General features: G+C 44.2%; 1 protein-coding gene across 7 annotated transcripts in view; it reads right to left on the reverse strand.

The window, feature by feature from the left end:
- The window catches only part of LOC135902261 (uncharacterized), a 761,927-nt gene that overhangs the window by 86,735 nt on the left and 650,925 nt on the right, over nt 1-24,267 (reverse strand). For 5 of the 7 annotated variants that reach the window (XM_070541346.1, XM_070541345.1, XM_070541343.1 and 2 more), the window contains 2 exons: nt 18,498-18,808; nt 13,378-13,518 (listed from right to left, as the gene is read on the reverse strand). The exons of 1 other annotated variant lie outside the window; for it this stretch is intronic. In XM_070541346.1, the coding sequence (XP_070397447.1) occupies nt 13,378-13,518; nt 18,498-18,808 (452 nt within the window). The remainder of the gene's footprint in view (nt 1-13,377; nt 13,519-18,497; nt 18,809-24,267) is intronic. One more of the 7 variants, XM_070541344.1, reaches the window with a different exon arrangement.

The following is a 24,267-nucleotide window of genomic DNA, read 5'->3' on the forward strand; positions in this document are numbered from 1 at the left end:
TGGCCCACACCCATACCAACAACGCTGGCATATTACAAGAAACACTACGGCCTATGGTGTATTACAGTCTATGGGAAAGCTATCTTATAAAGAAATCAAGAATGATGCAACAAGCCCTCGATAACACTGCAGACTTTCTTGGCCAGTCTGGCCTCTCGTTTTCTGATAAGTCAGCTCAAATAGACGTCGGAAAAAAAAGAAAGACTAGAATCAAGAACTACCCCAGATTGCACATTGTGATCCACGTAGCTGGACAAATATGCCCGCAAGTCAGCATCCACAAATCCTCAGGTAGTGTAAGACTATGACGGCAGATCCAGCTTGTGGGTGAAACAACTATGCAATGCCTGGACGCAACTTCCACACCTGGTGAAAAGAATAATCTCGAAATCATGGGGGTGGACGAGTGGATACTAAGGAAAATCGCAGATGCTGTGCTTGTGTCCAAGGTATGGTACGGTATGAATTACCAGCAGCACACAAAAAAGACAACTCATCGAATACAGGCATCGGGTAGTAATAACAGGTCTTGCCAACTTTACCGTGCTTCAAGACCTCTATGAGAAAGAGCTAACGAACAAGCACCTAGAAAGAGTAGAGTTGCAGCCTGCAGCACAAATTCCTTGTCTCAAGAGCTCAGAACATCGTCCCAAGATACTACGCCAGCTAGCATATGAGATGCAAAGACGACTACCCCTCCCTTCAGAAACACAACCTCGGGAGTACCTGAACTTGAAACGGAACAGGCCCATACCGTGAAATATGGGGGCAAACAATTAGGCCAGGAAACTATATGCAACTGCCAAACACACAGAGGAGGTTGCTAATCATGAAGATGCAAGCAAAGATAAGGCACATATAGTACACTGATCTGGCAATAGCAGTGTAACAGTAGTATGACACTACATAAAACTGAACTCCATATAAGTGAGTACAATTCCAGGTCATCCTACACCTAGAAAAGCTGAAATGAAAGCAATCAAAGCAGCACTTGTAGTGTAGATTACACCCTGCACAATACCCTGCATGGATTCACCAGAAACTGTCTGGGCCTGTACATCACACAAGATTGACAGGAAAATCAGGAGATTGACACGTGACTTGCAAGCACATGGCCAGAAATTACAGGATACATAGCCATGCAGATATTCCAGGACACAAGCGGGCTTATAAGCCCAACATAACTGAAAACTAGATGAGTTTGTCTGTATTCATTACTTTCATTATTCCCATTCTGATTATTTATTCATTAACAAAGCGCTCTGTGCGTTCACTTCATCCCTGTCCATCGCATTTCTGTTGCACTATAGTTAATGAATTCATAAGGCTGCACAGCAGAATAATGAATGAATGAATGAATGAATGAATTTATTTCTCCTGTTTACAACAGAAAGGAAGCAGAAGCTAAAGGCCATGTGGCCTGACGAAGGCTTCTGCTCCCGCAACAATTCGGCACGCAGGCCGTACGCAGCAACATGTATCATACATACATACTGAAATCAACTGGAATAGTCACGATAGAATATTGTTTTCGTGAAACAAAACATGTATACAAGAAATATGAGAAACGAACAGGATACTCAAAGTACGATGCATGTTGTATGAGACCAACCACAACCAAAGAACAAAAGAAACAAAAGACTGACAATTTACAGTGTGGTTCTAATCAGACGAACTCAATATTGTTCAGGATGAGAAAATGTTTGAATGATTTATTCGAATATTCTATAATTTCATCTTCAAAATCACGTAGGCGATTTAGTAGTGAAGGTGCCTGGTAACTGACTAGTTGTTTTCCCTAATTGGTTCTTATTTTTGGTGTTCTCATGTTATGTTGTCGAAGGCTGTAATGTGGATTGGTGGGTACATTCAAGATGTACTGCGATTTGTTCTGTTTAATGTATTGCAGCAACTTGTAATAATACACCTGGTTTGCCTTTAATATAGAGTGTTTTATAAAATATGGTGTGGTTCTAAAGTTTTGTACTGGGCCATAGTATCCCTCGAATGCGCGTAGGACTCTTTTTTGTAGCACTATCAATTTATTATAATTCTTTTGCGAAGTAGTGCCCCAAATTAAACTACAGTAGGTTAATCTAGAATAAAAGATTGCGTAGTATAAAGAACTTTTCAACCATGGAGGAACCAGAGTACTCAGTTTGTATAAGCAGCCAACAGTTCTGCTTAGTTTGATAGCAAGTTTGTCGATGTGCATGTTCCAGGCCAAATCTTCTTGGAACCACACTCCTAGAAATTTTTGACATTTTACCCGTTCTATCAGCCCATCTATAAAGAGAATAGCCGCAGTGCAGTTACGTGGTTTATTAGTAGGAGCAAATATCGTATATTTCGTTTTGGATGAATTCATTTGTAGCCTATTATGTTGTAACCAGCAAGATAATTGCTTCAGGTAATTGTTAACTTTTGATTCGAGCTCTATTATAGTAGCAGCTTTAAAGAATATTGTCACGTGGTAGTGACGGCGAAGAAGAAGCAGTACGGTGGAATACAAAACTAGCTTTTATTGGGCGAACTTGTGCCCACAAAACAGGCTACACTTATAGCACAACGAAAGCGGCGAACACAGTCGGCGATCGTCTAAAATCTGATCAGCGGGTCAAGCGCGTCGGCTTTTATAGAGCAGTCATCGAATGTTCCAGACTAATCGTTCGGACCCGCATGCCTTCCACAAAGTTCTACACCATTCGCGTCAAGTGATGCAATCAGATAACATAACGCTCAGCGACAACAGACAGCAGATAGAAGCATCGATAACGTTCCAGAAACTTCGGTACATACAGGCGCGTCCCACGCTGTGCGATTACTTTTGTTAGGCTGCGAAACGTGGTTGCCCGATAAAGATAAGTATACGTGTCAGTATGTTAGTGTCATCTGCATACATAACTAATTCGGGAGAGTCGGGTATGTCACACAGATCATTTATATATTATAAATAGAAGAGGTCCTAGTATTGATCCTTGTGGAACACCCGTTACGATTTCCGCGTAAGATGAAACATCATTATTTATACTGACATATGGATAGCGATTGGTTAAGTAATGTCGTAAAAGTTCCAATACGATACCTCGTACACCGCACGGTTCCAATTTGCTAATTAATAAACTATGGCATACTGAATCGAAGGCTTTCCTAAAGTCTACAAATAAACCTAATGTGTACATTTTATTTTCAATATTTGTTATTATTTTCTGTTTGATATTACGGAGAGCTACTTCACAAGATTTATTTTTTTGGAACCCATACTGCATGTCATTAATTACACTATATTTACTGAAAAATGTTTGTAGTCTAACATTCAGGGCACTCTCGAATACCTTTGATAGAACAGGTAAGACAGATATCGGCCGGAAATTTGTCATTAAATGTTTATCACCTCCTTTGTAAATAGGGCATACACGTGCTATTTTTAGACAATCAGGAAATATACCGCTTTCAAACATTCTGTTTATGATGTGAACAAGGACAGGTGCAATTATATCCGCAATGTATTTCATTGGTACAGGTTTCACATCATCGTACCCAGCAGAGACGGTGTTTTTTACTTTGAACAGCAGTTGCACAACTTCAGCAGGTGTAACAGGTGTAAGTATCACTGAGTTAGTAAGACTGAATTTATTCACTATAGATGTGGCCATGGGCTCCGCCCTGTCGGGATACTGGGTGCTGGAGACGAAATATTCATTTAGAGCAGCTGCTGCTTCTCTGCCTGTCAACACGCCAGTGGCTGCCTTTATGTTAATCTCCGTATGCTGTCTTTTCGTAGATATTAAGTCTCTAACTTCATTCCAAACTTTCCTAGGGTCATTTATTATTTTAGCAAATAGCCGTTCATAGTACTGAATTTTTGCTTGCTTTAATGCACTGTTGACCTGATTTCTGTATTTTTTGTAATCAGTCAACAATTTCACACTCCTACATTTTACGAACAAGTGATACATTTTGTTTTTTCTTGTTATCATTTTTAGCAAAGCAGCGTTTATCCAGGGTTTTCGTATTTTCTTGCTCCTCTGATTGCAAAATTTCAATGGAAATGCTAGGTCGTAGCACGTGATCATTTTATGAAAGAACAATTCGAAGGCTGCATTTGGATCTTGTTTTTCAAATACAGATGACCAGTCTGTTGATAGGATCAGAACACGAAAATTTTCTAATGCGCTTGCGTGGAAACTGCGAGTCTGAGCTTTTTTTCCTCCTTCCACTCGTTTGTGCGCGTGAGGAATGAAACAAAATACAGGTAGATGATCACTTATATCAGCGGATAACACTCCCGCAAGGCAGCCAGTCGGGTGTACATTGGTTATGCATATATCCAGCAAGGTAGCCGTTTGGGTCGTTAGCCTAGTGGGTTCCGAGATTACGTTTGTGCGCATGTACGAATTTATGAGACCAGCAAACTGTCTAGATGATATGTCGTCCGACAACATATCTATATTTACGTCACCCATTATGATAAAGGGGGAGGACGAATGGCTAAGGAAATGTAGTACCTGTTCTAGGAAATCAAAGAACGTCAGTTTGTTTCCCAACGGTGGGCGATACATAACCACAACTGTGACATATTCTAAGCATACCATTATACATTCTATATTGTTCGTTACAAGTGAAAATTCTGAAATTATCTCATGTACAAGACACTGTTTAACATAGACAGCCACGCCACCTCCTCTGCACTTTGTTCTTACTAACCCATGGTATGTGTAATTTTCACAGTACGGAGGTTATCATTCACAGTAAGCCATGTTTCACAATACAATAAGATGTCAAAATTGTGGGCGATTGACGCAAATAAGCAATTCAGTTTGTCCTCCTTGTTTTTCATGCTTCGCACGTTGAGGTGAAATATTTTTAGCAATTTACTGGTATGAGACACTAATTTATTGAAAGACTGAACATCATAATATGTGCAGTTCATACGGTGAAACTAACTAAAAAAGGAAAGAAGAGAAGCAGGCCAAGACGCTCACGTTGTCATCTTATCAATGTCTTCCATACTGGCGATTCGAATAGCTGGTGAATTTTCGTCCTTGCGTACGAACACTTTGCCGCCAGCCGTCCATACGAACCGCCATCTCAATTCCTTTTTTCTTTCTACTGCGGCACCAAGAAGTCATTTGCCATACCGTGTGAGGTGTTCGTTTACGAACACCTTTGAGGACGATTGAAAGCCCAGCGTGATTGTATCCATTCTGCATTTTTTAGCTTTGCTAAGGAAGGCATTCCTCTTGGGTCTGCGGACAAACCGAACAATTATATTTGCTTCATCATGTCGAGCAGTAGGCACTCGGTGACAGATGTCGATATCAGCCTCCGAGACCTCTTCCTTAATAAGCTCGCCAATTTGCTTCACAACGACAAGTGGTTCGCCTTCAAGTGGAATGCCCTTTATCTCAATGGTATTTGAACGTTGATATTGTTCCAGTTCCTCAATTCTGTATGATAGCTTGGCATTCTCAGCGCGAAGACCCTGATTTAGTTTTAGAACCTGCTGTATTTCTGTTTTCAGCTCAGTGACCTCTTGAAACTTATCTTTTATGGTCCTCAAGTCTGCCCTGAGCTCCCGCCTTAAATCTTCAATGGCCTTAGCCTCTTTCGACATTACACAACAAAAGTGTACGTCAATACACCAATAACACCAGTAACAAGAATAAAACAAGTACAAGAAAGCTGATAGGTTCGGCAGCAGTGCACAGATTCTATGACTTATTGACTAAATAAGGATATTCCGCTCACCTGCAAAAGCAGAGGCAAAATTTAGATGTGGCTCCGTAGTGCACTGCTGCCGAACTGTAACAGGTGCTCGCTCCGTTGACGGTTTTATGCTGTGGTCTGGCGCTCGTCCGACCCTTGCGCAGTCGCAGAAGAGTAGCTCCGGCCACGTGACTCCGATCACTGTTGTGGTGCAGACACACGCGGCACTGTAGACGTCAGAAGGGGCGATGGCACGTTGGTCGAGTCCGGTTTCGGGCTGCAAAAGCAGAGGCAAAATTTAGATGTGGCTCCGTAGTGCACTGCTGCCGAACTGTAACAGGTGCTCGCTCCGTTGACGGTTTTATTCTGTGGTCTGGCGCTCGTCCGACCCTTGCGCAGTCGCAGAAGATTAGCTCCGGCCACGTGACTCCGATCACTGTTGTGGTACAGACACACGCGGCACTGTAGACGTCAGAAGGGGCGATGGCACGTTGGTCGAGTCCGGTTTCGGGCTGCAAAAGCAGAGGCAAAATTTAGATGTGGCTCCGTAGTGCACTGCTGCCGAACTGTAACAGGTGCTCGCTCCGTTGACGGTTTTATGCTGTGGTCTGGCGCTCGTCCGACCCTTGCGCAGTCGCAGAATAGTAGCTCCGGCCACGTGACTCCGATCACTGTTGTGGTACAGACACACGCGGCACTGTAGACGTCAGAAGGGGCGATGGCACGTTGGTCGAGTCCGGCTTCGGGCTGCAAAAGCAGAGGCAAAATTTAGATGTGGCTCCGTAGTGCACTGCTGCCGAACTGTGGCCGAAATGATACCGAAAGCCGAACTGCTGCCGAAATGATACCTCTGCCCAAGGGTCCGATCTCACATCCAAATCTACGCGTGCGCACGCACGCACGCACGCACGCACGCACGCACGCACGCACGCACACACACACACACACACACACACACACACACACACACACACACACACACACACACACACACACACACACACACACACACACACACACACACACACACACACACACACACACACACACACACACACACACACACACACACACACACACACGTTGCAGAGTGCATCGCGCATGGTGCAAGAGTGCATCGCATGAAGCAGTATCAACAGGATGACACTAGATATGGATGAGGACTAACTTTCAATTGAGGTTCATTTGTAAAAATGTGGCGAGTTATATAAATTACCAGAAAAAAAAGGACGATGAGCCAAACGAGAACAAGGTGAAAGCAGGAGCCAACGTTTCGACAAGTGGACTTGTCTTCTTCAAGGTCCACTTGTGGAAACGTTGGCTCCTACTTTCGCCTTGTTCTCATGCTGCTCATCATCTTGAATTTCCATCTCCTGCCTTCCCCGAGTTTTCCCCAAAAAAAGAAAGACATCTTTGAAGGATAGATAAACATTGGTGTTTTATGTAGCCAAACATAAATAAAAATGCTACAGAAAGAAAAGAGAGAAAAATTCCAAGCACAGGAAAAAATCATTACAATTGCCAATCCTGCATGCCAGCACCTTTCAAGAAACACTGTTGTTATTCCAACACACAGACCGACAGCTTGCTTATGCAAGCACATTCTTCCAGTTCCATGCCATTGGGAAAAAATGAGTTTCCTGGAAGGTAGCCACATGCACACTTGGTGATCACAATGTTTTTTCCCTGGACTTGTATATCTATATGTATTTTCTCCCTTTCCTGCTTTTATGTTTGGTTTCATCAAGCACTAGTCTTTATCAGGTTATATTGCTGTACTACTTTGTGGTAACCTTTATAGATCACTGCATTTTCACAATAAACCTATTAATTGGAAGTTAGCATACCCTGTTCTTACTGCTTCACACTGTACCTTCTTGCTACATTGGCCAAATAAAATATTTTATAAAGTATCATGAGGGCCATTAAAGTGACTTGTTGCAGTCTAAAAAAGAAGAACGAATAGCCTGGCTGCAAATGGCACCAGAGAGCACATAGGACAAACAAGAAAACCGAGATCGTCTAACAACCAAAAGTTTAATGTACATACCGTGCAAATGCTCGCTGACAAGTAATAGACTGAACATACAGAAAAAGAAGAAGCAAAAATTCATGTGCGTTTCCTGACAGGAAATGCATCCATTTCTAACGGAGGCCGTGCTGACAAGATCAACCCAGCATTTTTAGATATACAGCTTCCGTAATTTCTCTAGGCAGCCGATTTGCACAGAATGCTAGCTTATTCCTCTACAATGCACGCTCAGATGTGGAGAATGCATTGTAGAGGAAGAAGCTAGCATTCTGTGGAGATCGGTTGCCTAGAGAAATTATGGATGCTGTAGATGCAAATACACTGGGAGAATCTTGTGTCAGAATGGCCACTGTTACACTCTTAGAGATGGATGCGTTTTCTGTTCGGATCTGTATGGACACACATCAGATCTTGCTTCTGCTTTTTGTGTAAATTCGATTTATTGCTTGTCGAAGAGCATATACTCGGCATGTTCAATAAACTATCATTTGTTAATATACCTCATGATTGTCTTGGTCTCTAGCAGAAACGTGTTCATTTTTTTTACAGTGAAACTGTATATGCCTAGGTGAAGCACCCATGGTCCGGTCCCAAAAACCCTAGTGTAGGGGGATGAGCCATTGTTAAAGGGGGTGTGAGCCATTGCATTCATCTTGCGTGATGGACGGAGACATTTCTTGTTGGGTAGACATAGAAATGTTTATGAATTTCAAACATACATTTATCTGCGTATTATTGCAGGGAAGGGACACATAGGGGGATGGGGTTAAGACAAGATCATAATGTCATTATTATCTCACAGCAAAGGTGTGGTGGGCCATTGGCTAGACCGATAGTGACGTCGTTTCTCTCTAGCAGCAGAGCGCGCGTGTCGCAGTCTCTCTCCGACTTCCCAATAGGTTCAAAAATGTGTCCCTGTATTCAATTAAATGAAATGTGCAGCCCCGGTGTGTCGCTTCGTAACTACAATGCATGACTGAGTCATAAACATTATGATTAACGCATTACAAAACACAAGTGCATAACATAATTCAGAAAGACTTTGATGGACCCGCTTGAATAACACAATGAACCACTCATTGGGCTTTCCATGATGGTGATCTTGCAAAGTGCAATGTGTGGCATTCCAAATAAACAATGTGATAAACCCAAGCCAAACATGTGCCTAACCTCATTAAGAAACACAGACATAACAAATAATATAGAAAGACTTGAATGAATCATTGGAATTAACCCAGTGATAAACACCGGGGCTGCACATTTCAGCTTCGCTGGTTTACCGTCTTTACAGGGTGCGTGGGCAGTAACGTTTTCTGTTATTGTTTTTGAAGTATTGTATAATGTTGTGCCAGTAAAATACGTTGGGCTAGTTGGTGCAATGTATTGGTTCTGCTTTCTTTGCTGTTTTTTTTCTTAATGTTGTGCCCTACTTCCTTTTGTAACAACTTTTTTATTCCCCCTTGCATAATACTCCAACCATGCAGCCTGCGAGTTATATAAATAAATAAGTACATAAGCACGTCATCCATTCATCTGCATACACTCGCACGATTCCTTGCTCAACAAACGTCACTGTGTTGTTGTCTCGCAACGTGCACCTACATTAACTGCCATTTGCGTTTCGGTATGGTTAGTGAACAGTGTAATGCATGAAGATTACATGACATTAAGGTGCATAAGCAAACCTTGCAAAAGATGACATGTTGGATTGTTGAAAATAAGACAAATTGTATATATCTTGCCAAGGTTGACGACTGGGCGTGTTGGTATAGCATATTGGAGGTCTGAGCATGTGTTCAAAGGTTAACCCATGTGCCACACAGAAACGAGGTTTTTTTTTGGTTTTACGTGCCAAAACCACTTTCTGATTATGAGGCACGCCGTAGTGGAGGGCTCCGGAAATTTGGACCACCTGGGGTTCTTTAACGTGCACCTAAATCTAAGTACACGGGTGTTTTCGCATTTCGCCCCCATCGAAATGCGGCCGCCGCGGCCAGGATTCGATCCCGGGAGCTCGTGCTCAGCAGCCTAACACCATAGCCACTGAGCAACCACGGCGGGTAGAAACGAGGTTGTGAAACACAACACAGAAAGAAGTTCGTCGACTGCACTGAGGGAGCGGTATATTCCATTCCACTTCAGTGTGGCAGAAAGTACATCGGACTGACTGGACGATGTTTAAGCGAAAGATTAAAGGAACATGATAATAACGTTTCAAGAACAGTCGCCGGACACCTTGGGATACATTGTAGAGATTGCGGATGTCGACCATTATTCAAGAAAAGTAAGATTGGGAGCAAAGATGGCAGCCAAATAACGCGGGAGATAATCGAAGCCGCTGAGATTGCGCGTGTGGGTAGTTTGTGCGTGAGCACGCCATCAGTATCCCTTAGTACAAAGGAATTAGATTTCCTCAAGTGCTAATCGGAAATTTCGTATCCGGGTTTTTTTTGTGATGTCCAGTGCAGCAAAAACGATCACATGACAAAGCCGGCTTGGCATTGGTAGATGGCAATATTTGTCAAGACTATTTTTGTTTTTTGTTAGTTTTTTGTCGCTACCGCCCTCCCCCCTGAGTATCTTCCTGTATTTATTCCACTGACAAGGGAATAAAACGATAGTTGGAAGTAGCGCTCTGTGGTGTGTGTCTCTTCTGTGCGTCTCGTCGAAATGTTGCGCATTCCAACCTCCAATTTGTATATATCGCAGTTACTTTAACAGCATTTAATTGTCTACTTGTCAAAAACTTCACTTCGCATAAATTCCAACACGTACACTGAATCTGCAGTTTTTTTTTGCTTAATTATGCAGTCTTTACTGCATGGCCACATTGTAGATTTGAAAACAAAGTGAAATAAATTTATTTGTTGCAATATAACAATATGTGTAGATCACTGCGATTGTAACACGAGAACTTGATACAAACATGCACACTATAGGATGCAGACAAATGCTCAGGACAAACTCCGGAATGTTTGCATCCTGATACTTATGAAATTGAACGGTTTCATTCCATGGCTGTCAATGAGAGGGAGAGAGAAAACTTAATTGTGTTCGTGGAAGAAAAACGCGTTGATAAGGTTAGACATATAGTCATAGCTTAACACTTTCGAAAGGAATAATTATAGCTTGCTATCGACATTGAACCAGCCTTTCTACAGCAAGAAAAGGAATCAGTTTTTCCAGCTCTGGACATTGAATTGCAGGAAATGGAAGCAGGGATAAAATTCTGCATATATAATCTGTTTAGGAATACCAAATTGCAATAAACATTGAGGCTTGCATTTGTACTTTCTCTGGCTGAGCAATCTAGTTTGAAATGACTCCCATAAGCATGTCGTAACAATGTTGATCTAATACAGGTTAAATGCATGACCAGCTTAAGAAATCTGGATGATTGCTATAAATTACAGTGAAGAAACTGTACTATCTAATAACATTAATAATATAAGAACAATATTTATTTCCACAAAACAGGCTAACCGTGAGAGGTGTGCGAGGCTCAGCAGAAAGCTGAAAAATTCTACGGCAAGTGCGCCTGCTGTGGGCCCACGATCCTGAATTATGAATAGCGCGTATTGATATAGTCTTCTTGCTAAAAGCTCCAAGTATACTACCAGCGCGAGACAAGGGACAACAAAGTGGACGAGAAGCATGTCTTTTAGAATGCTATGTGACAACGTACAGGTTTCTACAAAAGCGACGGTAACTGCTCGAAACATTTGATGCGTCGGCTTTTGCGCCTTTAGAAATATTTAGAGAGGTCTCCCATGTATATATTCGCAGCGCAAGCACGGCGATGGACGAACCAGGCTAGCGCTAAGGTTGAATTTCACAACACAATTTTCATTCCACGTCGTAATCACACAGATCGTTTGAGGCTTCGTTCAGGGGCACACGTGGGCGTTCGGGTCGGTGCTTCTTGTTGCGTTTGGCGTAACAATATGGCTAGGAGCAGGCACCACATATGCGCACTGACGGGCAATATACACGCATCATTTCTCCAGAAGCTGACGCTGAGCACGGGTAGCGCGAGGATCTTGTTGGGCTGACACAACTTCGTGGCAGCCGAATTCCGAATACTGCATATGCGGTGAGGGTAGCTATATGAACTTGTCGATAGGTCACCTTGTAGATTGTTGTAGTGCAGGCAGAACGAAACGGTCATAGAAGGTAGATAAGACAACACACAGCGCTGAACCACCTGCAAACATCGGTTTACGTGCGCGATGTCGCACTGAACTACAGAAACCGCCATCGCGCACCCCAAGACAGATCTTAACGAACGTTTTAAAATTAGTAAACGTACATATTATTTGCTTCTAATCAAGAGAAGTCAATAATATTGTAGTGTAAACGTTTTATTTACTACAATGAAAGAATTATGCAGCGTGTGCCACGAAACCTGACAGTAAGCAACCCTGGGCGTCGCACCAGTCGCATTGTTGAAATCGCAATCATGTGAAATGAGCTCTATAAAAATCGCATTGCGATGCGTGCGACAGCCCCGATTTTCGTCGTTGCAGTCGCAGCATGTGAAACAGCCTTAACACGTGGGTGCGATTCACAGCAGCCGTCGCAGACAACCTCCGCTCATAGAGCGCTTTGTTTTCACACAAACGACTTGCGCTACTCTGGCGTTTTCCGATTGACTTTGTACTTAAATGTGTAAAGAGCGTTTGTTTAGAAAATTCACTCGCAATCTCTGCCCTGCGAAGGTGAATTTACAGCGAGGCTGTTGAAAACCACCACTGCAACGGCTGAGGGGTTATCAAATACTTTATTACTTTAGAGCAATAGTAACAATGCAAATCATGCTCCTTTCTTTCTTTATCTCTACTTTGTTATCACGTTACCTCCCCCTCCCCTCTTTCCCCAGCGTAGGGTAGCAAAGCGGATCTTCCCTTCTGGTTAACCTCCCTGCCTTTCCCTTTTCCTCTGTCTCTCTCTCTAGTATAATGGTAGTAATGGGAGTAATGGTAATTTTGGCAGCATGCCGCCGCTGGTCGTATTGCCGTTTTTTTGTTCCCTTTGCCCCTCCTCGTATTCACTCTCCTTTTCTGGAGTTCTAACTATGGATTGCGTACCCATAGCGGTGCTACGACTACAATGAAATCAGCTGCTAGGCTGTGTATTTTATATACGAAAGGCTAGAGACGTCACTCCCTACGTCGCAAGCTGCCGTCACCGCGGCAGCTTGCGCAGCGGTAATTTTGATCGGAAAATGTATGCGGGGAGCGCTACGTGTTTAGCATTCTTCTTAGGAGTGCCTTATCATCAATTGCGCTACCCGCCGTGGTTGCTCAGTGGCTATGGTGTTGGGCTGCTGAGCATGAGGTCGCGGGATCGAATCCCGGCCACGGCGGCCGCATTTCGATGAGGGGCGAAATGCGAAAACACCCGTGTGCTTAGATTTAGGTGCACGTTAAAGAACCCCAGGTGGTCAAAATTTCCGGAGTCCTCCACTACGGCGTGCCTCATAATCAGAAAGTGGTTTTGGCACGTAAAACCCCAAATATTATTATTATCAATGGCGCTGTTCAGATGCTTGTTATTAGCTTGTTCTTTATTGAAACGAATGGCGTTCTGTATGCTGTATGCATGATTCCAAAGAATGCACGCCGTTTTCGCTTTACCTTGCTGGGTGCTTGAAGCCTCGGCCTTGCGGCGGTTGGAGCCACTGCTCCTGGCCCTGCACTGCCACCGGGATCCGCCCACATTTTTGTTAACGGACGCGGACACGAAAAACGCCCACCGTGAAGAGGCTGACAGCTTCGCTGTAAAAGTAAGTGGAACTACAGTGCAACTATGCGGCGAGTCTGATGGCGCATATCTCAAACTAGTGTCCATATAGAAATTCCTTCCGAATGGATACGCTTTGCAAACTCACCGGCTAGAATTCGTAAATTGCACTGTGTTCTGCAAAGTAATTATTTCAGGAAACAATCCGCGAATTTTATTTAATTAGTTGAGTAGGTGCTGCTAATTCTCGTGCAAGTAATGCCTGCCTCTTTGAATAATCCAGCTCAAGCACTATAATTATCAGCAACCAGGCTGCTCTTAAAGATTCCGTAAAAACTCAAACATGATCTCTCTGTATATCGCCGACGTTGCTGTAGCTGGCCTGCGCGAGCTCGTTTTATCCATATCACCTTTGAAGAGCAGGTTCATGCTGCTCTTGCGCCATCCGACCTCAAATTGCTTTTTGGAACGTGTTTCTTGATTAGCTGTATTGAGATTTCACAGGGCCCTGCGGACGGGTGCTTAGGGGCATTTTCGTCTGCCTTTTTCGCAGTAAAAAAAATTTTGCGCTATACTTTTATTTCCATGACAATTATATGGACACTCCAAGTGCATATTTGCCATCGCCGTTGCATTGATGTACAGTATAAAGTCCAAGGGCGATAACACCATCGCCGCGCGTCGTATGCTGTAAAGGGCGAATGAAAGCAGGTGAAACAAGCAGAAGATCGTGGCTCAATGGGGCACGTGCGAAGGAAGAAAGCGGAAAGCAAATGCACCGTCTTCCGTAGCGCGAAAGGGAGCTGGTTGACGGGCAGCGGCGTTGTGCTCCGGCAGCAGCTCGCTATAACGCGACCGGTGCAAGAGGCTGAATCACGGCTCAATCTCGCCCGCCGTATATGGAGGAAAGCGGGTAGGCAGCGCGGGAGGGAGGGGATGCGGCTTCGATCAGCAAACAAGTGCGTACTTTGCACGGCCGCGCGCGCCGTATCTTGAAAGGGATCTGCAGACGGCTCATCCAATTGTGCGGGCTGTGTTCCCGCCGCTCCTGCGTTGAAGCGATAGACCGCACGAAGATCACTTCGCTCGCTTCTGCTGCCGCGCTTGCTCACGCCAGCGTTTTGACAGCGAGTGTCCGCGCTAGTCGAGTGTGATGTGCTCATGATGCCTTGGGCACGCTGACACCCGGCATAATAATTCAATTAGTAAGCGAATGTTTCTAAGTGTATATGGCCGAGAAAACTTCTATCGTTACTTTGTATAGCGATCTACTAATTTGCTATCACAATCGATGCTTCGCCTGTCGGGTGAAACTGCGACTTTTTTATGTGAAATTTGATATCTCGGGCTTCTCTGTTGTTGCTGGATCTGAATCTGACCTGCGCTCTCTTTCATGCCGAAATTGCCCCTAATAACGTATGTCGTGTGCCGCAGCTCGTCATCTCCTTCGAAGATGTTACCGTCTTCATCCCATATAGATGTTTGCGAATTTTCATTATGAGCTCCGCAAGCTCTTACATGGTTGCGGAATCTTTTTGGTCCATCTTTGTTTCTTTTGCGAATGTTATGCACGCAACTGTTCACTGGGCATTTCATTTTCGCTTGGACAAGCTGACTTGCCATCCTTTTTCTGCTCACTCTAGCACACGCTTTAGTCCGCACAGTATCCATGACGTCGCCGCCAGTGGACGCACGTCTGTGAGCGTGTGTGTGTGGGGCGGGGGAGGGGGCGGTTTCCCAGATGGCCTAGGTCCGCTCTTAAGAATTGATGAGAGGTTTACCTGTGCTACCCATTGCGCATTGTTCGAGCACCAGATGGTTCCCTACATGTTCAACGGACCGCATCCAGGTGCGTGATATTTTTCCCAACAGGACTTGTCGCCCGTTCAGACTGCAAAGGTCGTGGCTCGCCTTTTTGGAAAAGCGAGGGATAATGCGACTTGAATGGTGCGCGAAGGGTGTGGATGTAAACATTATAGAACACCGACATTTGGTCAAGTTGATACTGGCTGAACATCTTGAAAGCGCAGGGCATGACGACAAAGACAGAAAGCAGGAAAGACACTGGTCAGCTCAGTCGTGCGTCTTTTCCGCTTTCTGTCTTGATCGTCTTGCGCTGCACCTTCGGGATTATAGAGCATATGTGGGGCCGTATGAAACTGAACGTTTTGGATGATTTTCCGAGGACTTAGCGAGCTCCGACCAGGTATGGGAAGCAGTAGCAGGAGAGTGGAAGTGCGCGCAGCGTCACGCCGCCTTCACCGAGCCTCTCGACGTGTCTCTGCCTCAGAGAATAGAGACCTCATTCAAGGTGGCAGTAGCATGTCGACTTACTACGCTCCCCGATGCACAAAGAAAAAAAAAAGAGGACCATTCGTCGGGGCGATACTGCTGCCCTGTTTTATGTGCTTTATAATATTTTGTCACATTTGGCAAGCGCCAATAAAGTTGTTTTCGACTCACCATGAGTGGCAATTTTTTTCTGCTTTACAATGCAAAGGATGACGCAATGTGCTGCAAGTGTGGCAATGAGGTTTTGCAATTACTGAATTGGTGAACCTTATTATTCGGAATAATTATTATTGTGTTACGTAATGTAATCTTAACTAATCTTAATTAGGCTTAAGCCATATCCAGTACATTCATTTATTCATGATTAACATTAATCAATATAATGTCAATCAAAAAAAATCTGGCTTAATTAAGCCTTACTTACTCTACATTACGGTAGATAACCAATTAATAAATTTAGTCATTATCAGGTGATTAATATATTATAACAATTATTCCACTTACGTTAGCATTTGTCACCCTCATGAGCCCTAAGGAGTCTTATTTCGCCTTAGTTTCATTGTAGTGAATCTTATTAGTCTTTTGTTAAGCTTAATTACTCTTAATCCCTCTTTAGTGCTTACTGTATGCAGTCATAATCACAATTCTCTGTAGCCATGCGTAGTCATCAGGCATTCTCATGTATAGCCCGTAGGACCCCATGTGTACCTTATGGAGCGCATTGTGTCAGGCGTTACAGACTGACGGACAGATTTTCCGGGGAAGTAGTTATAGAATCTTTCGCTTCAAAACAGTGCTACCGTTGGCTACGCTTCAGTGCACAAAGCTACCAGTAACCACAATATCAAACAGCGCTGTCAATGTGCGCAGGCGATGCGAAGTTTTCCACTTTGTATAGACCGTTTTTTCGTAGGCGCCGCCATATTGTGAACGCAGTGGCGCCGCCTATGAGCAGCGCCATACTGGCTTGGGTGAAAGCGGACTTTTGCTTGGCAGGTATACGCTCGGCGGCAGGTTCTGGCGTTTGTTTTCGCGGTTGTGCGGTCTGTTTAGTATGACGTGGCGTCTTCTACGTGGAAAACGGTTCTGTGAGACGTACTGAAGTGGTTTAAGGCGTCATGGCCGGCATTTCTGCTGAGCGTTGAGGTGGACGGAACACGCAGCGCGATGTGTGCGCGCATATTTCAGCCTACGATCAGCCTCGGAGATCAATTGTGCATTTCTGAATGTTCCATTCACTAATGTGACCTTAGTGCAGTATTATCCTCTATTTATAAGCTGAGGTTTAGGAGCCATGAAACATACTCGACGATCGTAACAGCGTGGGTACCGTTCTGCTACGATAGTAGCTGTGATGTTATACTTTGACGAGCGTTCAAACTGTTCGCTGCAGGTTACATTGCGTGACTACTTGGTTGGATGGATGAGGTTTCCACCCATGAATAAAATAGATTTGGCGAGTAATAGGAGCATACCTTACAGTCTGAATTAAGCTTGTCCAGCAAAGCGACCGTTTACAAACTGCGCGAGCGTCCTAAGCAGTAGTATGTGCTGGATTACAGATATATTTGTTCTGTATAGCGCGTTGTCCAAGCATACGGCATCAGCGGTTATATGTTTATAAACGTTGTGCGTCGTTAGCCCGTTTTCTCTTGCTTTTTAGAGAAAGAGGATGATAACCGATTTTTTTTTTGGTTGTGTTCGTTCAGTTCTTTACGACGCACTCACACGTATTACGGAAATATTGCGCTCAAAGCTAGCCATTGCCTTCTTTTTATGCGAACCCTCTCATATATTAAGGCTGTATACAAGCCAAAAAGGCAATGCTGAAGCACACAGCTCATATATATCGTGCTGGTTCACAAACCGCAGTGATCGCTGTGTTGAGCAGCGCCATGGGCCTCATGCAGCAAGGCTAGCGTAGACATATGGTAATTTCAAGCATACTAGGCTTTAAGTGCGTCAGAACGATGCCGGTGTATCACAAATATTTGATAGCGCCTGCCGCTCAGATGTTTCGTGGTTGCCGTAAGTTGGCCGTGCACGAGCATGCGCTTTTTTGCTTTATGTTTTACTGCCTACGCCAATCGATCAGACAATGAGCTGATTTACCATTTAATGCAGGTAATACAGAGACGCCGGTTTTCTTTGTTAAATTAAATCAATATAAGCAAAATAGAAAACAGCACATAAACGCACCGCGACTGATAATGCGCGTACACTGCGGCTGATTATGCGCGTCACATTTTTGCGCTCGCAAGACATATTTCTGCCTACAGTAGTCGCCGATGCGCCGAAAGGCTTCCCTGACGACCTTATATAAACGAACATGGCGTAAATTTCACAAAGTAAGATCTAAAACATCTCCAAATCGTTCCGCAGCACGCGACAGCAATACTTTCAAGCAGCGCCGCGCCGGATCACCCAAGCCAGAGAGGAGGAAATGCTCTCCGCGCGCCCTATCCTCCTCGCCCGATGAAACGGTCTATAGAAAGACGCGTGGTGGGAGTGTCAATGGTTATTATAAAAGCGTCCCCCTTTCCACTTCATTTCCAACGGCGGCCGCATCGCCCCTAGAAGCCTTCGAGTGAATGCTATCAAAGGTGAAGTGACTCTAATTGCCAAGCTATCTGAGACGCGCTCCAGTGTTCCCCTTCATATTGCTCACGATAGTACGGTGGAGCCCTCCATCAGCAAGGCACAAGACAACCAGCATACAGACCATGCCGAATGCAAAGATGGCCGCGACGGCTGCGCCGATGCCCAGCACGGCCAGGCGCTCGGTGCCAATGGCGGCCACGCGGGCGACGGCCAGCAGGACGTTCTGCACCGTCTGGCGTGAGTACGACGCGAGCCGCGTGTCCAGAGTGCTCGCGTCGGCCGCGAACCGGTTCAGTATGCGTCCACGCGGGGTCGAGTCGAAGAACGCGACGGGGCTGCGCAGCACTCGGTCCAGCATGTCGCGGTGGAGCAGTCGCGACAGCCGGTTGGCACCCAGCGCCACCAGCACGTTGCCGGCCGCACGTGACAGTACTGCAGTCAGCAAGACACGACCGGTGAGTGTAGAATGCTGTCGCATCACGGACCACACAGGTGAAACGGGAAATAAACTGAAAACTCCGTGAAGCCAATGTATTACATAATATGCCATACTGACGTGTTATTGTATATCAGTATTATCGAGCAGACCTAAAGCATTCGTGAAACTGAAAGGTTACAATGCTCTAATTTCGGGCCGTGGTCTCGTTACGCATGAATGGTACTGCTGAGAATACACCTACTGCAATATGATAGAACTGCGTGATAGTTAACACCTAAAGATTGAATTAATGCTAACATTTTCGAAACTATTAGCATATCTCACCCCTTAACTTCCAAAGTAAAAGAAAATAGTAACTGAACTTAGCAGACGAATCTAAGGCTAACCGAACAAAAGAATAGCACTCATATTTTTGCTCGCGCCTAGGCTAACGAGTAAAACTCTTGCTTGTGCTAGTTGGTTCATGCTTGACGTAGTAAAGGCAAGGCGCAGAAGACCAGGACTCAGGAAGAAGAACACAAATGACAGGACCGGCGCCACTTGTCGTAATCTGTGCAACAAGGAAGGGAGTTTCCTTGCAGAGCATTGCAGAGACTGCTCTAATTGCTGCCATCAGTTTGACAAAACTAAATTTTTGAAGTTTGGAAAAGACAGGTTTGAGCGGGAAATTGTGGAAGCATATTTCATCAAAAAAGAGGGGAACGCATGCGTCAGCAGGCCGTCCATTATGCTTGGTGACAAGGAGACGACTTTTTTAGAAGGTTTCATTTAGGCCTCATCTTAGAGTGATTTCATTTGGTTTTACCGTTTGTCTTCCTTTTATTTACCTAGTTTTATTTTGTTGACGATTTTCTAGCGGCTCTTAAGCTTTTGTTGCACTTTCTTTTTTTTTGGCGCAGACGCTGTTCTTTAGACCTTTATTGTTCATCACTTCTGTCCCTTTCATTGTTTGTCACGTGTCGTTATTTTCGCGCGGTCACATGTCTTATCAATTTTTTACGTGACTACTAGAGATTTTACTTTTGACGCTGACACTGTACTTAGACGCATTCTTCATGTTTTTTTCCGTGTTATTCGTTGGTCATTATTCCCATAGTCTTGCGGGTTTTATCACTGACTGGGCCTTAGGCGTTTGAAGCGTGTTTTGTTGTGGATAGATTGGTTGGTAGTGAAGTGTAGACGGTACTTCTTATGTCCGTTTTTGTGTCCCCATTGGCTTGAAATAAGACTATACTACATTAATTGCCTACTATGCTGATCCACGTGTGGTTCTTGCTTTCTCATCTGATATGTGCCAGATAACATTCCTGAGTGGAAGATAGATTGCTGGTTTTTTACTTCTAAAGTTTTGTGCGTGACTTGGCGTGAATAGCATACATAAGGCAGGCTTGTTGCGAAAATAAACTTAGCTGTGAGTGGCGCCGGTCCTGTCATTTGTGTTATTCCTGAGTCCTGGTCTTCTGCGCCTTGCCTTTACTACTTCAAGGCTAACGACGAAAGCAAACTTTGTTTCATAGAAGCCACGCCGTATTTGGATAGCCGATAAACAATAAAAACATATAGAAACTACCAATCTTGCTCAAAATTGATTAAAAAAAGTTGAGACTCCTTTCAGCATACGCTAAAGCGAATGAACACAAAAGCCTACTCACGCACGAGACATTCATTAAACTACTTGACATTCTCACCGGCAGCAGTAGCCGTGGGAACAAGGAAACGCCGCTAGGCCCCACTTTTTTGTTTCGCAGGTTAGTTTTCGCTTCTATATGACATTTGCCGCTTCTGTTTGGTTACACTTGCTGCTGCGAAGGCTACTCCCGCGGTATTTAGCGATGCCTAGTAATGCAGAACTTGCTCGCGACTTTGACACCTTTCCGTAAGAAATCACAAAAATGCGCGCAAGTTTGCGCATGATGAACCACTTGTATGAATAATCTAAGGAAAAATGTTACGCTGTGAGTGCAGAGAACAAAATGCTCACGAAATAAAACGAAACAATGGCTTAAAGGGTAGCGGAGCTCGAGCCGTATTCTCGTAGAAACAATGTCGACATGAGGGATGTGCCGTCCACACAGGGGAAGAATTGTCGCGGGGAAGTGTCGTGGTTCTACAAAAAATCGGCAAGATTGGCTGCCCTGTGGCACCATGTGACTTAGAAACGGCACACCGCCTCGCTGCGAAGAATGGTAAACATATAATAGCACGCTTCTCCACTCGCAATAAACAGGCTGAATTCGTAAGCCCAGAAAGCACGACTAAACGCTACCACTCCCTGATTCCCTCCATCTGCAGAGACAAAGATCTTTATTACCGACCACTTAACAAGAGGCAACAAATGTCTGCCTGCTCAACAACTGGAAATTCCTGTCGCACAAGTGCCGCATCCAAGGGCGCGCACGTCATTTCTAACACGCGCAACATTTTGCCTCGTGGCTGCGCAAACCTTTTCGTACCTCATCACGTAAACACTCTAGACAATGTATTATTCCTCAGAATAACTAAAATGTTCACTAAATAACATCGGTCTCACCCATAAATCCCCGATACACATTACCAGACGCAGCCATCAAAGTACTATGATAACACGATATATTTGTTTTCTATTCTAAATAACCCTGTGCATGACCACAAACGCTGTTGGCGTGTGTGGTCCAGCACTTTCCTTAATTCGGAATTATTTACATGATAGAAAACATATCGTCTCTATTTCTGATACACATTCGCGTGCCAAACTAACTAACATAGAGGTTCCACAAGGCTCAATACTAGGACCAATTTTATTCCTCGTGTAAATCAATGACCTTCCAGAATACATTACACATTTCAGTTGTATTTTATACGCTGACGACACAACAATTTATTCTTCTAGCACTTCTTTGGAATCGCTAATATCTTAGCTTATTGCTGACGTGGTTAAAATCGTTAATTGGTGCCGAGATAATATGCTCAGTATTAATGCTACTAAATCGAAATTTGTAATTTTTTCATCCACGAAAAAAAGTGTACAGGAGAAGCCATGCATTAACATTGGTCCGACTTCGCTTCAGGCTGTTGACCGTGCAACATTTCTTGGAGTTGAACTCGACAATCATTTGAAATTTACAAATCACATATCCTTATTAACGCGTAAAGCAGCATATGGTGTCAGAATACTAATCAAAGTCCGCCCCTATTTTCCTATACGTTTATTAATTTCACTCTACTACGCAGTTATTCACAGCCACATCTCTTACTGCATTTCTTCTTGGGGTAATACTTACGCAACTAACTTGGCACCCCTGCAACACACACAAAACCAAGCTTTGAGAATAACCAGTTACAGCCGTTTTTCATACAGTGCTCAGCCATTGCTCCGCACATATAATATTTTGTCCGTAGTGGATTTAAATAAATGTTGTCTTAGTTTCGTGACGTATAAATTTTGTCGAGGAGAATTACCAATTTCATTGATATCAAAAGACCAAACCCCCCATTTCACTGGCACTCGATTTACAGACCATAATAACTACCTCCTACCGAAACCAAGGACTAACTACGGCAAACTTACTGCGAACTTTTTGGCAACATCAATATGGAATTCACTACCCCCCTCCATTAAATCATCTCCTTCCATTCATTTATTTAAGAGGAAAATTCGTCACCACTTTTTGGGAAAGTGATTGTGTTGTATATTTTTTACGCTTCTGTATGTCGAATAATACTCCTTGGATCTGCTTTTCGTGTTTATACTTTGTTGTTATTACTATGACTCGACTTTGTTTGTTAATACTTTCTGTTCCTAGGATTGCTACTGCTGTTGTTAACCGCAAAAAGTATACTTTTTCTATGTAGTTATTGTTGGAGGTCCCTCCTCAGTCTTTGACTATGGGACCTCCTAGAGTTACTTCTGTAGAACATTTCAAACGCATCAATAAACTGAAACTGAAACTGAAACATATTTATCAGTCCGACAAATACACTGAAAATGCCGCAAGAACGTTTTTAACACTTTTAATGACTGATATGCAAGCAGTGTAGTAGATATCTATAGATACTGAATCTTTTACTAGCAGACAATAGAACAAACGAAAGAACGTAACTCTTTCTTACTGCAACTGGTTGAGTTTTAACGTGTGTTTAGTGTTGTTAAGACCTTGTACGCCAAAGTTTGATACTTATAAGTTGTAGGAAATCGAGGTATAGGCCATATATGGATGTTTCTTGCAGGCATTGTAATGACATGACGCTGTAGACATGTTAATGCTGCAATAAAGTCTCAGAGTTCTCTGTTTGAAAAAAAAAAGTATCATCTGCCTCTCATAAATATGGGTGACAAACGCTGATAGCAAGCTGTTTGGTATTCCCGGATACACAATGGAAGTACGTGTCTGTAAAGATGTTTGGTATCGTGGTTCGCAATTGTCCAAGATAGCCAGCCATATCGCCATCACCATGGTCTTTCTTTCATTTGCCCTAATGTTGAATCTGTATTTTCGGAATTGGATAAGTATTTTCTTTCTGCTAACAGTAGAAACAAATATTTGGATGAGTATATCGTTCCCCATTATCTTTTCCGCTAATATTTCTTTCTAACTTTGTGCTATCACTAACATCACTGCAAACGAAAACGAGAACGTTCCCATCCTCGGTGACATAAACATAGATATTAATAAGCCGAATGATAGTCACTGCTCCAATTACACCAGCTTTTGTGCAGGATATGGCCTAGATCGTCAATAACCGTGTCCACCTGATGTGTTCCGTGCGGATCTCACTCATTAATAGACCATGTATTGTGAAACTTACACCTAGAGAAATGTGCTGGCGTAGTCACTGTTCCCATAATGGACAACTATCCCATGTTCATTCCGTTAAAATCTACTAACCCACCCTACCAACGAAACATATAAACAGCTAGCTTTCACACCCTAAGTACATTATTAAACTGCAGAAAACTACCGGATCTCCTTCTGTGACAGACTGCGATATGATGCGCTCGACGTCGGCCTTGTGTTGAGACGTCCTGTCGACGACTGCAACACAGTCCCTGGGAGAAATGAGCCCGGGAAAAGAGAACAGCAGACAGGTGGGGGAAGAGGGAGAAGGGAAGAGAAGCACGAGGCGGGTGCGCTGCGGGGGCTCGGAAGACTGGCGACAAGCAGGCAGAGGCAACCGTGCTATTCCAAAGGACGGGACTGTTCGGGGTATGTCCACGTGTGGATGCAGCCGACTGGCCGGTCAGGCGAGAGGACCCAGGCCTGCCGCACAATCTGGGCCCCGCTGACCGTTGCTGAGCGCCGTTGCTGCGCCGCGACCCGACCGACGCTTTGCGAAGAGCGTGGCTACGACCCGTGCGCTAACCGTGCTCAAGTGCTGGTCTAGCACCCGGCCCAACTGACATCTCCCCGAGAACGCAGCTGGGACCCATTCGTCAACCATGCTGGTGTCGCGAGTACCAGCGTCGCGTTGCGGC

The sequence above is a fragment of the Dermacentor albipictus genome, chromosome 6 (assembly GCF_038994185.2).
Source record: "Dermacentor albipictus isolate Rhodes 1998 colony chromosome 6, USDA_Dalb.pri_finalv2, whole genome shotgun sequence".
NCBI lineage: Eukaryota > Metazoa > Arthropoda > Arachnida > Ixodida > Ixodidae > Dermacentor > Dermacentor albipictus.